Source organism: Dermochelys coriacea, chromosome 1 (genome assembly GCF_009764565.3).
Source record: "Dermochelys coriacea isolate rDerCor1 chromosome 1, rDerCor1.pri.v4, whole genome shotgun sequence".
Classification (NCBI taxonomy): Eukaryota; Metazoa; Chordata; order Testudines; family Dermochelyidae; genus Dermochelys; species Dermochelys coriacea.
The window spans coordinates 263538501-263554674 of NC_050068.2; the positions used below are offsets into that span (position 1 = coordinate 263538501).

The 16174-nt window shown below is 41.9% G+C and overlaps 1 protein-coding gene across 11 annotated transcripts in view; it reads right to left on the reverse strand.

Annotated features, from left to right (window-relative positions):
• LOC119849942 (activating transcription factor 7 interacting protein) overlaps positions 1–16174 on the reverse strand; it is a 181503-nt gene that overhangs the window by 26665 nt on the left and 138664 nt on the right. For 8 of the 11 annotated variants that reach the window (XM_043502638.1, XM_043502632.1, XM_043502617.1 and 5 more), the window contains 2 exons: positions 7541–7699; positions 6107–6292 (listed from right to left, as the gene is read on the reverse strand). In XM_043502638.1, coding sequence (XP_043358573.1) covers positions 6107–6292; positions 7541–7699 — 345 coding nt within the window. The remainder of the gene's footprint in view (positions 1–6106; positions 6293–7540; positions 7700–16174) is intronic. The other 3 variants (XM_038387376.2, XM_043502603.1, XM_043502615.1) reach the window with 1 other exon arrangement.

Genomic DNA, 16174 nt, shown 5'->3' on the forward strand with positions numbered 1-16174 from the left:
AGCGATATAAGTGCCACAAGCTGACCTTCAGCAATCAGTCACAAACTTATTTCTGTTATCTTGAGGAAGCCTATTGATGAATTTAGTGATGGAGTCCCAATTTAAATAACTGTACTTCACCAAGAAGCTCTAGTAACTGGTGATATGCATTTGAACACCAGATGTTTAATAATTTTTCTGTCCAAATAAATCTAGTTCCTGGGACTTCTTGCTTCAAGATGTTGCTTTCTGCTGTCTTTGGCTACACTTTTTGTTAGGTGCTGCAACAACCAATGACCCAGGTGTGAGTGTAAAATTGCTAAAAGCCTTGGGAAAGCACTTGGTAGGAATGATCTGCTTTGCTTGATGTTGGTACCAAAGAAGTGGGCACCTACCAAAGCAACTTAGGTGGTGCTAAAAGCCCCTCATTGATGGGCACTGTAAGTCGTCCAGGTTCATAGGTGTGAAAGATTTCCAGGAGCTTGTGTGATTTTTCCGCGAGCAGTTCCGCTGGATGCTTCAGTCTGAGCCATCCTACAAGTCCTGGAACATCTTGTGGTCATCTGGGGTTGTGGTATGGGTACCACAGCCGCATCGGCAGATGACAATGTGATGGGTGCCAGGATGGGGTTTTCCTGCATCTATAACTCCTCATCAGAGCCATGACCAGTCTGCTTGGTTGGCAGGAGTGGGCATTGAGTTGCCTTTAATAACCCCTTGTGAGGTGGTGGGTGAGAGGATCTAGCCCTGTACTGGGATGCTGACACTAGTATTCTAACCTGATGAAGTCCCCATAGTGCCCATTTATGCCAAGGATAGGCTTATTGAGTGGATGGTCATGGGAGTGGATTCCAGAGGTAACATCCCTCTTTGAGGTCTTATGTCTGGGGTAATAAAAATCAGCCATCCACCCATTTGTGGCATGTACTAGCCGAAATATCCAGAGAACAAACTGGTGTCTCCTCCCTACTATCAGCAGAGCCTGGGGATTACAATAATAGTCCTCCAGGATATGAGAAGCCGTTCCAGCTGGAATGCTGGGAATACCCTCACACTGCTCTGTTCGGTACCTGTAAGAACAGCAGTTGGTGCTGGAAGAGGTTCCTTCACTACCACTCACCAAGAGAAGTCCAGTACTAAACAGACCATGAGGTTCTTTGACAATGTGTAGAACTGTGGTATAGTTAGTTGGTACTATTGTAGTCAGGTGAGTGGATGGCATCAGCAGCAGGATAGTCAGTATCAGAGATATCGATACAAGGAACCTTGGGGCTGAGAGGTTGGTTTCAGGTGACTTCTGTGATACCAAAAAAGGGGGTCAAGAGGCACAGAGACCAGTGCCAGAGGGGTCATTCTGGTGCCTTGAGCTATCCTTTTTGAGGTGATTTGTGGCCTCTTGAGGAAGGATCTGATGAAGGATACCTACATCTCTTCCCTTTGTGGGATTGGTGCTCTTTTTTCCCATTCCCTTTGGTTCCCCAATTAACGAGGGATAAAGCTTTTGAAGTGGTTGTCTCACATCTGTGAGCAAAAGAGCTGGCAGGAGCACTTTTTGAAACTAAGTGCTCAGGAATTTGAAGAGGGATATATCAACCTCTCCAACAGGAATATCTTCAGATGAATTCTCATATTCTTGGGGTTCTCTTAGAAAAAGATTTACAAGTGGGACATCTGTCTGTTACGTGCCCCTCCCCCAGACACAATAAGCATCTGGTGTGCCCATCATTAGTGGGCACTGCTGCCTCATATAAAAGGAAATCTTGGAGATTTGTGTTCAGTCATAATGACTGGTTTTGGTATGGGGACAGATTCTCCGGGTATGTCTACACAGCAACTAGACAACTGCTGCTGGTCCCCAACTTGGGCTTGTGGGACTTGGGCTGCAGGGCTATTTCAATGCTGTGTAGATGATTGGGCTCGGGCTGGAGCCTGGGCTCTAGAACCTTGTGAAGTGGGAGTGTTCCAGAGCCCGGAAGTCTACACAGCAATGGAACAGCTCCGCAGCCCAAGCCCTGTGAGCCCAAATTGGTGGGCAGGGGCTTGCTGCAGATGTAGACAAACCCCCAGTCAAAAACAAATAGGTTTTCTTTATGTCACATATTAAGAGAAACGCTATAAAAAAACCTCTAAACTAACATTGAGTAAGTACCTATCTATTTACAATTATTTACAAAAGAATGGGTAGACTGCACAGTGAGGAAAGAGTCTTGGATGCTGCAAGTTCTGATTCAGAGCCATGGGCGGTGAGAAGGAAGTGAGGGTGGCTGGGGTCTTCACGCCTTGGCTGGAAGCATGAAGACACTCAGGTGCAAGCATGGCCCCCAATGGACACTAATGGACAAAAGAATCCAAACTTGAGAGTACTGGGTACATGCTCACCAACTGTGGAATATCTATAGAGAAACATTTGAAAAACACTATTTCCTGCAGATGCTGACCTTCTGTGGAGAGCTCCCAAGCACTGACCAGACCTGCTTAGCTAGTGCAATCTGATATGCTGATAACCTGAGGCAATACAGCCACAAGTCATTTATTACACACACACTGTTTAGGCTTTTTTGCAAGAGAAATATAGTCTTTTCTGGTATTCTATCTGCCAAAAAGTCTAATTTTAAAACTAGGGAAGTGGATCAATTAACTTAGCACAAAGGTATGGTGTGCAGTCACATACTATTCAAATACACAGCATTCTGAGGCAGTATATAGCAGGGACTATGGAACCAGCAGCCTTGCAGAGGTATGAGTCTATTCTCATTCTCAGGACAACTATTGAATGTGGTCATTTATGCTAGTCAGTGTAGAAACCATCCATAGCAGAGGAAGGGAGGAAGATGATAAAAGAGGAACTATAAATAGCAATTAAAAATCTGAACTTAATTGTTTCATGAGTTTAGGTGATTTATGCTTGATATGCGCCATTCATGACAAGAAAATAATTTTCTGGTGGGGGAAATAAGAATCAAATTTTCACAGTACCGAGTTGAGCTTGCTGACATGTACAGCCAGCATGCATCATAGCTCATGCTGTGATTGGTGGGAAATCTCAGCTCCTTGGAGATATACAGGGGTAAATAAAACCAAAGATAAATCTCACTGGAACAGGGTCCAAAAACACAGCATGGGACACTACACATTGTTATGGAATTACACTGAAACTGAGCATTCTGATGGTAAGCCATGTCTGATTTACTACAGTGGAGGCGCATCTTACGCAGGGGTTAGGTTCTAAAGCCAGCACGTAAGGTGAAAATCGCGTATAGTCAAAATTACCCTTGAAAATCCCTTAAATCGCCCATAAAGTACAGTATACTATACATGGTTTTGTGTATATTGTACAACCCTGTACAGTAATATGTAACAATGTATAATGTATACAGTAATGTACAGTATATAATAAAGAGTACATATGCAAAATATAATTTTACAGTATTTTTAATTACATAGAGAGAGAAACGGAAGAATGAAAGAATAAAAAAGGAAAACAGTAAACCTAACGACTCACCATTCATCCTGGATATTCTTGCTAGTCTACAACGACGATAATGGTGATACGACAACTATGACAAAGGTGATGCGATGACGATGAAGATTAGTACAGAGCCCGTATGATGAATGATGAGATGATGAAGATGGGCACTGAACACACTCCGATGATTAGTCTTCCTCTTCCCCTGACGACACTGTTGGGGGATCGTCAGGGCTTGATGTTGATCCAGGAGATGGAGATGGAGAGCTTGGGTGACAGAGAGCAAGATGTAGACGAAGTGGTTGGCTCTGGTTCAGCTCGAGAAGTTGATTGCGTAGGCTCATCTGCTGCTGGTTGTTTTTTCTTGAAAAACATGGTGATCAGCAACTGTCGCTATTGTCTCTTGAGCTGCTCAAACATTACTTGATACGGTCTCAAATCGTCCATAATACTACATGCGATTTTAAGGCTTTGTTCCATAGAGGGATCGTATTCAGAAATTAAATCATTCAAGTGTTTCGCTGCTTGGAACACTTCAGCAAATTTATGAAGATTCCAACTTGCTGGCTCTTCCTGTTCGTCATCACCATCTTCGTCTTCTGTAGATGATTTTATCAGCTCCTCTAACTCTTCGTTTGTCAATGTTTCTCTATGGCCCTCAATTCTTCAATTTCTTCCTCAAGGATGTTGACGAAGCCATCACCACCTACTTGCCTGGCCACCTGAACAATGCGTTTCATTTCTTTGTCAGCAGTCGGGAAACCCTTAAAATCATTCACACATTCTTTCCATGGGTTTCGCCAACATGCATTGACTGTTTCAGGCTTGATTGCATCCATTCCCTGTTTAATATAAGTGATGCAATCGGCAATGTTGACGGACTTCCAACGCTCTATCATATTAAGATTGGGATCAGCATCCATAGCGCCACATATCGGTGAGAACATAAGCCTTGTGTACGTGGCCTTGAAGCAGCGAATCACACCTTGGTCGAGAGGTTGGAGGGGTATTGGTGGGGAGAAACACTACTTCAACGTCGTTAGGCGCAAACCAGGGTATGAGTGTCTCGGAGGCCAGGAGCATTGTCTACGATCAGCAACACTTTAAAGTCAAGTCGTTTCTCTTCGAGGTACCTCTTGACCTCTGAATGAAACACTTGTGGACCCAATCCAGAAATAATGCTGCCATCACCCAAGCCTTTTTATTTGATTGCCAGAACACAGGCAGGAGATTTTTGTTCTTGCCTTTTAGGGCACAGGGATTTGCAGCCCTGTAGAGCAAGCCCGGCTTTATTAAATGCCCAGCCGCATTGCCACAAAACAACACAGTCACACGGTCTTTAGCTGCTTTGAAGCCAGGGGCTTGTCTTTCTGATTTCGAAGTGTAAGCGCGGTTGGGCATTTTGTTTCCCAGAAGGTCCCAGTCTCGTCAGCATTAAAAACTTGTTCCAGAAGATGGTCCTTTTCTTCTATGATTTTCTTTGTTTAGGGTAGGTTTTTGCTGCCTCTTCATTGGCAGATGCAGCTTCACCAGTAGTCTGCACGTTTTTGAGATTGAAGCAGTTCCTAAAACTGTTAAGCCAACTTTGGCTGGCTTTGAATATCTTCTCATCAGAAGGCTGTCCCTCTTCGGCGGGAGGTTTGAACAGCGCATAGAGACTAAGAGCCTTTTCTCGTGATCTGTTGCCATCGATACGCACACGTTTACGGTTCATGTCTTCCAGCCATAAGTTTAATGCCTTTTCAGTCTTCACTAAAGTCTTATCACGCACCTGGTTCGTCACCTTAGCATTTATTGGAGCACTTGATGCCACGGCTTGAAGAATTTCTCTCTCTCGAATCTTGATGGTACGGATGCTAGATTCGTTGTGGCCATATTTACACGCCACCTTGGAGACCGACATACCGTCGGTCAATAAGGCCAACACAGCCAGTTTTTCCTCCAGCTTTTGAACAGATCGTTGTTTCTTCGGTTGAGAACCAGATGAAGTAGTTGGCTTGCGTTTAGGGGCCATGTTGTACGAAAAATACACATCTTTAAAAACTAGAATCGCACTCAGCATGGCGAGATGCTCACACTATGAGAGGCACGTGGGAACAGAGACTGACTGAGGGAACAGCAGATTCACGTTTCCCATCGCACGCTCACTCCGGGGCATACACTCATTGAGGGGAATGGTGGGCGGAATTGCCTGCACTATTTAAATTTATTGGCTGAGTGCATATAGTTGAATTCGCGTAAGTTAAATGCGCGTATGATGCAACGCCACTGTATATGGGTTTAAGAATTTTACTGCATAAGAATAAAATACACTCTCCACACTTCCCTGGCACCACACTTTTACAAGACTGGTGAATGTCAGATGTTTAGTTACCTTATAAACTCATCCATAGTTTGGACAAATCATCCAGAAGTACATGGCTACTAGTGTCATTGTCTGAGGAGATACCTATCCAGCCTTTCCTCATCCACATGCCTAAGTGAGGAATGTTTTCAAAGACCCATGATCTTATTGACTTGAGATTTTCTCATGTCTTCATAAACTGAGAATTCACCCCACAACTCTGCATAGTATTGAGAGAGGCATCTGGACATCAAATGAGTATCCTGATATTATCAATCTCCACAGTACTAGGATATACATGAAAAAGGACCTCTTACCTGCACTCTGTGGGCTGACCTGCCTTAAACCAGGGCTCTGCATGACGGCACCTCTCACTGGATTCTGAGCTGGTGGTGCAGGAAGGGTAGTATAGACCACTTGGTGGTTAGCAGGAGCTCTTGGTATGGGGAGCCTAGCAGCACCCTGAGTCACTGGACGATGTGTTACATTCACTGTTGTCTGAGCTGGAAAAATAAAAAGGATCACAAATTGGAGTCAAAAGGATTAAAACTGAGATCCCCATTCCAGAATGCAGGCATCTTTGACAACTGATCCATGTGAGCCATGGAAAATAAAAGCAGTCTCTATGAAACGTTACATTAAGTGCATCTACTTTTAAGGGGTTAAGGAGGATACTGAGGAATGTGGTCTGAGCAAAATTGAAGTATTTGTGTTACATTTCATATAATATAGAAATGTTTCTATAGAAATATAGAAATGTCAAAATATATAAAAATTTTAGATAGAGAAAACAAATATACAATATCCAAGAAATACAGTTCATGGTTAAATAGTAAATTCTTACTTAACATGGTTCAAATGCCCAAAAAACCCACACGTTTTACTATTACTAAGTCTCCTCTGCAAAAACTAAGAGTACCCTAACTGTAAGGAATAATATAGAAAAGTCTGGGTGGTAAGTGTGCTTCGACATTATTAGTGAAGAGTGGGCAACAGCACAGATCTCATTAGAGAGCTCTCATGATTGGATAACATCAGGTCTAATTGGTCTTCAGTCACTCACCTATCAGGGTGGGGGGAAAGAGAGACCTATGTTTCCCTTATACCTTTTTAATTTTTGAAGTCATGCTGCTGACAGAAGAAAGTTCAACCTGGGATGGAGGGACCACCACAGCAGCTTAGCAACCAGAGAACTAGCGAGGTACCGGGGTGAGTGGCTGTGCTATTGCAGTCCCTTCAGGAATTCAAACCCCACAGCTGGTGCAGATTCCCAGTGCATGAACAACCCCCTCCCTTGGGCAGCTGGCACTTCAATGGCCCCTCCAGCTCTCCTTGGATAGCCAACAACATTGCTAATAATTTCTAGAAGCGTCCTATCCAGTGGACCATGTTTCTTTATTGGATTGTGAGGAGCAATCTTGTCCCAGCTGAGGGACAGACTAGATCCAATAAGACTTCTCTATCTATTCTATGATTCCCAGAAGGACCCAGCTTATAGGACAATAGCTTATTCTGCCATCTAGCCTCTTCCACAAGGACTCATCCACTTTTCTCTGCTTAAAACATTTCAATTTCTACAGCTTTGGAAGAACCCAAAGAGGTTAGGAAGGTCTGGCTGGCACTAAAAAGATAAACCTGCTGAAAAACAGGGTCAGTATATTCATCTCAAAAAGTTAACATAAAGAGACCAAACAGAACCGGGTTTCAGAAGCCACTCACCACATTCACAGAACTATATAAAATGAAGTTACCTGTAGGTAGTACGTGTATGGTGGTCTGGGAAGGTCCACTTGTTGGCACACCTGTCTGCTGCAGAGGAGTCGCCTGTAAAGGCTGCAGTGGGCGAGCCAAGGGCTGGGAGGACAGACCCATTCCAGACACCCCCGACTGATTTTGCTTCTTGGCATCTGCTTCAAAAACAGAATGAAATTGTAGACAATAGAAAACAGGGATTGAAAAGGCCTGTTGGGTCATCCAGTCCCTTCTCCTGCCACTCCCAAACCAATGTTGTCCTATAGCATGCTTGCTAGTGTTGTGGTTCTTCCACCTTTTCATTCTACAAACTAACACAAAAGATGCTCTAAAGGATGCATCTTTCATCAGCCCAATCTCTCTGTTTTTTTACATTTCATTCTACTATACTCAGGAAAGACTGGGCAGACCACTGTGATTCAGGGACCAAAGTTCATGAAACACTATGCTAAAGCCATCTCTTCTAGCCTTCAACTACTTCCTTTAAAGACTATTCCATGGACTAACAATGATTGGGCCTTATTTTTTATGTTCGGTATAAGCACTGTTTTCCTTAATTTCATCCCTTTATCCATAGGAATAATGCTGCGCACCTTCCTAAGTAATTCTTCTTCTTTTTTGATGTTTGCACCTAATATTTGCAGACACGTATGTTCTCTCCCCAACTTATTCAGCACTTAAGGTATATCTACAGTACAGTGGCACAGCTATGGCTGTACGTCAGTGGCACTGATCTACAGCACTCAGGGCACAACATTTTTCACAGTCGTGAATGACGTAGGTAGGTCAATCTAATTTTTAAGTGTAGACCAGGCCTTGGTTTTGTTTTCTGTTTGTAAGTCAACTCCTCCAGCCCACAATTAATTGCGGATGCTCTTCTCTGAATTCCATCCAATCTGCTTATCAGAATTATTTTTCTTGCACTGAGATGCTGCTTACTTTGCTCTACTGCATTGACGGGCGGATCTGTGTATGCAGCCTTAGAAATGGCTTGTGAGAACTTGAAATTATTTTCAAGTTAGGCTGAGAAATACTCAAGTGGTTTATGAAAAGCAAAATAAATCACATTTCTACTGCATTCCTTTGTCCACAAGCAGGTTAACAAGGAAGTGGCAAGACATCTCTACCTATATGCTTCAGATGCTGTAAAGGGACAAAACACCAGAAAAACAAAAAGCAGAATCAGTAAAGATAAAAAGCCACACAAACAAGCATGCTGAGGAAAGTCTCTATGGGGGTCACTCAAAAGACCTGGGATGACAAGTGGACTCCTAGCAGCCACTAATTCAGTTCAACAGCACACACAGAGAATCCATCTGAAGATATTAAGTAGCAGAAAACAAAAATCAGTACTAGGCTCTTGATAAAGTGCCAGTATGCAGTGGTGATATGAAAGCAGAATATACTTTTGAAATCCACAGTGGGCTTCACAAACTCTATTAAAAGGCACTAAGAAGAGTTTGTTCCACACTTCAGGCTTGATGAAGACAGCACAAAACCTCCCTTCTGGTGAAAATGTTTCCACTGATCACTCAGTGCAACTTTTAGGTCTTTATCAAATGGCTTCAATCATACTTGGTAGCTAATCTGACAGTAGGAAAACCCAAAAAACCTTTTGTCAAGCTGTGTAGATGTTCAAGGTCTTTTGTCACAAGATCGTCTGTCTGTGGTTCACTCACTGTGACTAATCTTCAACCTTTAAAACTCTCAATATCAAATTTAAACCTTTAACAGCGCTGGGTTATGATCTACAAATCCAACTGACCTGTGGATTATGTATCCTGGCAAGATTACATCAGTGTCAAGCTGTCTGAAATGGCTCATGAAGGTGGGTGCCAACCTCAGGGCAGACTGTTACAAACCAGGGAACAAACCCCAAGTTAGCTGTGTGTTCTATAATTAAATTTCACCAACCAAGTATCAAGTGTAAGCTCCTCAAGCACTATATAACAGCCTTAAAGTGGAGTCATAGACCATCCCCTTGGGACTCCCGTCTATCTTGTCGCCCAGGAGGGTCTGCCTTTCTGATAGATGGTCCTTTACACCAAAAATCACAACAATATTCAGGCTCCCAAATGACCAGTCACTTATCCCAGGTCAATTGCACCTCAGATGACACACCGAAGATAACACTTGTAGCCAATCCTGTAACAAACTAACTAAAGATTAATTAAGAAAAGGAACAGTTATTTAGTCTCTAAGGTGCCACAAGTACTCTTTTTTTTTTTAAGGTTAAAGCAGGTAAACATACAAACACAAATGAGTTACAGTCTTAGGGTCCAAAAAGTAATAGAAACTGCTGCAATGTGCAAGCTCTGTATTTCCTTTAAGGCTAACCCTAGCTAAACTAAGAAGCTTGGGGATCCCTTGCTTATACTTGGAAATACTGTCCTCTCAATTCCAAGCAACATAGCGTTGACAATTTCTTCTTGACGGGGATTTTTATTCCCTTCCCCCAGAGTTCAAGCTGTGATGGGACAAGAATTTATGCACATCCCCTTTCTCATGAGCATGGGGAAAATCAATCAAGTCTTTTGTCACTGACGTTCCACAATTGGTTCTCTGGTGTTTACAGGTCTTCTTTTGTTGGGCAGGAGAGGACACCTCTTGTGGTAAACTAGTATTTCACTTGGTAATGCTTCTCTCTTGACTGTTGGGATGTCCACTTTCATAACAAACACTTTTATAGTTACAGAAAAAACACTTAATATTACCTTATAATATGGGATACAGACATAATATGTTAAATTAATACATGCAGAAACTGACAAGAATTTCATAAAGTTCAAATTCTAAACACATCTCTCTAAATCTAATACTTATTTTAACAATACTAATACACAGGTGAGAGACTGGTTTCCAGCTATGTATTTGTCAGTGTTGAGTGAGGACTATGGGCTTTGGCATGAGCTGGCACCTGATCTATCAGCATCTCACCCTTTAAAAAAAAAAATCACATTCTGGTCTTGACACTGTAACACCATTAACAAATGGTTTTAAGTCTTCTGAGGCATTGTTGTTTTCCTACAATCAGACTAGTTGCTGTGTTTCATTGAAGCCACTTGATAAAGACATAAAAAGTTACATAGCATGAATATAGAAGCATTTTTCAAAATAGGAGAGGTTTCATCCTGTCTTTATTAACTAGGAGAGAGCTTGTGAATAATTCCTACCTTTATTATTTTGTGCCGGCAAATAACTTTCCCCTAATTCAAAAAGCCATTTGCCTCTCTCCAGAGAGTGCCAATTGTAATGCGTATACCTGTTAACTATGAAAATGATACAAACCTACCAACAGCTTTTATTTTCAGGGCAGTGAACAGCCACTCAGAGGTAATGAATTTGAATGACGTGAATGCATTCAAATTAGTAACCTAGAGATTAAAGGCTTCAGATCCCTTTACTAAGACCAAAATCATTTTAAGACAGTCTTACCTAGCAAGAACAATTCCTGGAGGATATAATATTACTATGACCTAGTGCACCACTGGAATCATAGGATTTTTAAAATTTATTTATTTTTTAAAAAAACAAAAAAAACTCTTACAGATTTTTTCAGTCTCACTTCATTATAATTTGAAAAAAGATTTCCTGGGGTTACTGGATAGATTCATCTGGACAAATTTACACTGATTTGTAAAAGTTGTACCTGCAATATCAATCAACAAAAAAATCCCTTTCAATATTCAGGCAGAACTGGATGCAGTAGAATTAAATTACCGTGTTTATGGACAAAAATAGCTACTGTGCACTGGAGTTAAATATTAAAATTAAAATATTAAAATTAAATTTAAAATATTAAAAACTGGTGGATTTTGTGGCTGCAGTGCATTGAGTTAAATAGTTTACAACCATTTTTAAAGAAAAGGCTCAAATTCAAAACAACTGTTACAGTACTTTTCTGATTCCAGCATGTGTATCAAATTCACTGAAGTAGAAAAATGTTTAGCCTTGGCATGACTAACACAAATGAAGCAGAGTGTGCTGTATCCTAAGCAGCCTCATGTATCACTGACAAAAATCAAGAGCTCAGTTCAAATTCCAGAATGCTCACTGTTGGAAATTATGTATGAAGTTGAAAAAACAACAGTTGATTTTCAGATACCAGTCTTAGCTAAATTAAATGCTGATGTTTCTTGTTTTCCACATATGAACTGATGCAATTACACATGGAAGAGACTAACAGAATAAATATGAAAATGAAGAGAGGCCAGTCTCACAAGGCCATTTTTCTGAAAAGTCACCTTTTTAAATTATTGGAGTTCCCCTTAATCCCTTACTGCTGCCAGTTTCACTGCATTCTTTATTTGCAGCAGATGTCCCAACGGAGAACAAAAATGAATAGAAATTCAATTTCCATTTAAAATACGTGAATGACTTACAGTCTACATACAGGATATTTTGTGTGGGAACATGCTGTATTTTAATTGCAGTTCTTGGAGCACGTAAAGGCTCCATGAGGAAGATGAAGGACAAAGGAGAATACTAGTAGAGAAATATGTTTGAAATCCACCTCACCATGCTAAATTTTAGTTCCAACACAGAAGCTGAAGTGACTGACTAGCAGGCCTGTGCACTGAGAGTGAATGCTATACAACATTATAACCTTTGTTTTTCATCTGTACCTGCAGAGTTTTTAAAATCCACCTCTGGACTTTTAAAATGTATTTTTAAACAAATTTCAACATCTTTGATCTCAACAAATGTTATTCTTAGCAGGCTCAGGCCTGCCCAGTACTTGGATGAGAGGCCTTCAATGAAAATATACAGGTGCTGCAGAATGTGACACTGGGAATTTAGTGGGTGGCATTTTTCTCTCCAAGTCAGTATTGACCAAATGACCAAGCATGCAGAAGAGATGCTGTGGGAAGATAAGTGGGTTGGAGGTGCCAACTTTCAATCTAAACTGATTGACTGTTCAAGATGTATTCTTATACCAACATGCTGCCTGTCACAGATGTTCTTTTGCTATGTTCAAAATGAATGTTGATAACACTCGTTCCGTGTTTCCTGAGAAATTCATTTAGAACCCTGACTTATTGGAAATAATCCTCCAATCCAAGAAATGTATATGTGTCACTCTTGACTCAGAATACCATTCTGACATATCACTGAGGCCCAAGATCAGAGTAAGCAATGTTAGTTTGGAGTGATGTCATAGACGGTTACCAGGAAACAAAATCCTGAAGGCCTAAAATCAAGCTTAGGCATATAAAATTTTCAATATAAGTTGATTTTAAAGATGAACTGAAATAGTTTTAAATATACATATGTCTTGTTTCAATCAGAGCTATGTGAATTAGACATAAAAGAAACATAATTAGGTGGCCTGGGGACTAGTGACTGTTCAGCTCCGTCCCCAGGGCAACATCCTAGGCAACCGAGCAGCCCTTTTTAGGGTAGCACTGCTCACCCTTTTTAAGGGAAGGGATTAGAAAAGGTGCCCTAAACATTGCCTGTCCCATAACATCCAGCCAATAAAGAAGAAAAGACTCATTCTAGGAGCATAGAATGTCAGCTTATGGACAGAGGCGATGCATGAAGGCCTGAGAGAAGAACAGCTCTTGTCTCCAAAGAACTCACCCACTACAATACTGATATTGCAGCACTGAGTGATACTAGACTGGCTGGAGAAGGTTCCATCAGTGAGCTAGGCGGTGATTACACTTTCTTTTGGAAAGAAAAAGCAGAGGATGAACACAGGATCCATGGAGTTGGATTTGCAGTAAGAACGCCTTTCCTGAAACAACTTCTTGACCTTCCTTTTGGCCTGAATGAATGGCTCATGAAACTTCAACTCTCCCTGAAACTTTTATGGCACGTCACTGTCATCAGCACACTGACCAGCACAGAAGAATGCAAGGAGCAGTTCTACTCTGACCTGGACTCCGTCCTCAGATTAACCCCTGAACGAGATATGCTCATCCTGCTGGGAGACTTCAACACTAAAGTTGGTAGAAACAGCAGTGAATGGAGAGATGTGATAGGATGACGGAGTGGGAACGATGAACAGCAATGGATTCCTCCTCTTGGGTAAATGTGCAGACCATAGTTTGCTCATCATTAATATCATCTTTAGGCAACATGATAAAACGACATGGATGCATCCACAGTCCAAACAATGGCACCCGATTAACTATGTTATCATCCGCCAATGAGACATCTGCAATGTCAGAACTACCAGAGCCATATGTGACATAGGATGCTGGACAGACCACAGATTGGTAAGAGCAGTGGTCAACCTGCCTATAGTCCCCCCATAGTACAAGTGCTACAAGCTCAACAAAACAGCCTTCAACATAGCAAAGCTCAAGCACATAGACTATGAGATGCAGTTTCAGCAGTCACTTGATAAGCTTTTTTCATGCCCTACAATCACGGCAACCCAACAGAAAAATGGAACCAATTCAAAGATGTGATTCTTGAGACAGTTAAGTAAGTACTGGGGCCAAAAAAAGGGTACCCAGGACTGGTTTGATGACAACAAGTAGGACATTTCCAAATTCCTAAGTGACAAGCAGAAAGAACTTGCTGAATGGCAGAATGAACTCACTTCCATCTCAAAGAAAGATAGGTTTTAGAGAGCATTGCCCAGTCTGAACTGAGGAGACCGCAGGATGAGTGGTGGGAGAGGAAAGCTGCAGAAGTTCAGCATTATGTGGATAAAACCAAGGCAAAGCTGTTCTTTGACTCTCTCAAAGCAATCACTCTCTACCAGTCTAAATCTGCCACAGCTCCCCTGACGTCGGCAGATGGCATAACCTCATCAATAACAAGGAGGGAATTGTACAGAGAGGGGCTGACCACTTCAATAGTCTACTCAATACACCATCCACAGTTGATTAGTGTGTCCTTGATCAATTAGCCGAGAACTCCATCAAAGAGGATCTCAACCTCCCTCCATCAGTTGAAGTCATGAAAGCCATTGAACAATTGAACTCTGGCAAAGCATCCAGAAAGGATGGTATTCCAGCAGAACTGTACAAAGTAGAAGGCCCAAAGGCTATTGAGGTATTTCACATTTTGAGTAGCATTTCGGAGGAATAAGAAATGCCACAAGACTTCAAAGATGCTATTATTGTATCACTGTTCAAAAACAAAGGCAGCAAAGCTGACTGTGGAAACTACAGAGGCATATCTTTCCTCTGTACAGCAGGGAAAATACTAGCTGGCATTCCACTGAACGGAGTCATTGAAAACATATCTGAGGAGAATTTGCCGGAAGTGCAATGTGGTTTCAGACCAGGTCATGGTACTATGGACATGATCTTTGTCATAAGGCAGGTCCAGGAAAAATATTTAGAGCAGAACATGGAAATGTATGCAGTTTTCATCAATTTGACCGAAGCTTTTGATACAGTCAGAGAGGTTCTATGGGCTATTCTACATAAACTGGGCTGCCCAAGAAGATTCATACAAATCATCCATCTGCTTCATGACCACATGACAGTGCAAGTGCTCTCCAATGGTGACTCTTCACTCCATTTGAGATTTCAGATGTGTCAGAAGCAAGACTGCATACTTGCTCCAGTGCTGTTCAACTTGTTCTTTACCTGTGTTCTCAGCCATGCCACAAGGGACTTGGATCAGGGAATATACATCTGCTACCGACTCAAGGCTCCCTCTTTGGTCTTTGAAGATTCAAGATGCTGCAGAGGTTTCTCGTCAAGGCATTTTTCCCAGATGACTGCACTTTGATGGCCCATAGATATAATGACCTTCAGGTCATCATTGACAGGTTTTCTGAAGCATCCCAGCTCTTTGGTCTCACCATCAGCCTCAGGAAGACAGAGGCCTTATTCCAACCAGCACTTCTTTCCAATGCCCCAGCACCAGCCATCTTCATTCAGGGCACACAGCTGAAAAACGTGGATCAGTTCAAGTATTTGGGTAGCATCATCTTGAGTGAAGATTCCCTTGATAAGGAAATTACCTACAGAATTAGTAAAGCCAGCCAGGCCTTTGGCTAACTCTGAACAAAAGTCCTTAACCAACACAACATTCATCTCTCCACAAAACTGAAGAAGATCTACAGTGCAGTGGTTCTAACATCTCTCCTGTATGGATCTAAGATATGGACTTTTTATAAATGGCACATTAAACAGCTCGAGCTATTTCATATGCGCTCCCTACACTCAATAATAAGCATTCGCTGGCAGGACAGAGTGACCCATATTAAGTTCTCCTGTGGGCTCATCCTCTGTAGTACGCATCAAAGCTAAGGAGTGCATCACTGGAGCAGGTGGGGTGTTTTGTGCTGCAGGCTGCTCCTTCTCCCCAGCCCTCGAAGCTGTGCGTGTCTTGGTGGATTTATCTCCAGAGGTTTTATGTTGTCTGCCTTTATAGGAGGACACTGAAATCTGCCTGAAATCTTTACTTCTGTATTCAGAATTGTCTTTGTCAGAGCCTAACTTTGATACCACTGACGTTTGGGGTTGGCATCAGCTCTTTTATTGGTGCCATCTTCTTTGTACTGGTATTCGGTGTCACTTGTCTTCGAAATGGGTCACTGGATGATGTTGGCTTGTCCACTTGGCAGGATCCTGGAGTTAGCCCATGAAACCGTCATGGATTGTTCTAGAAGATGGAGCTTCATCCTACAGCCTTCACAACTTACAAGTCTTAGTGGAGAA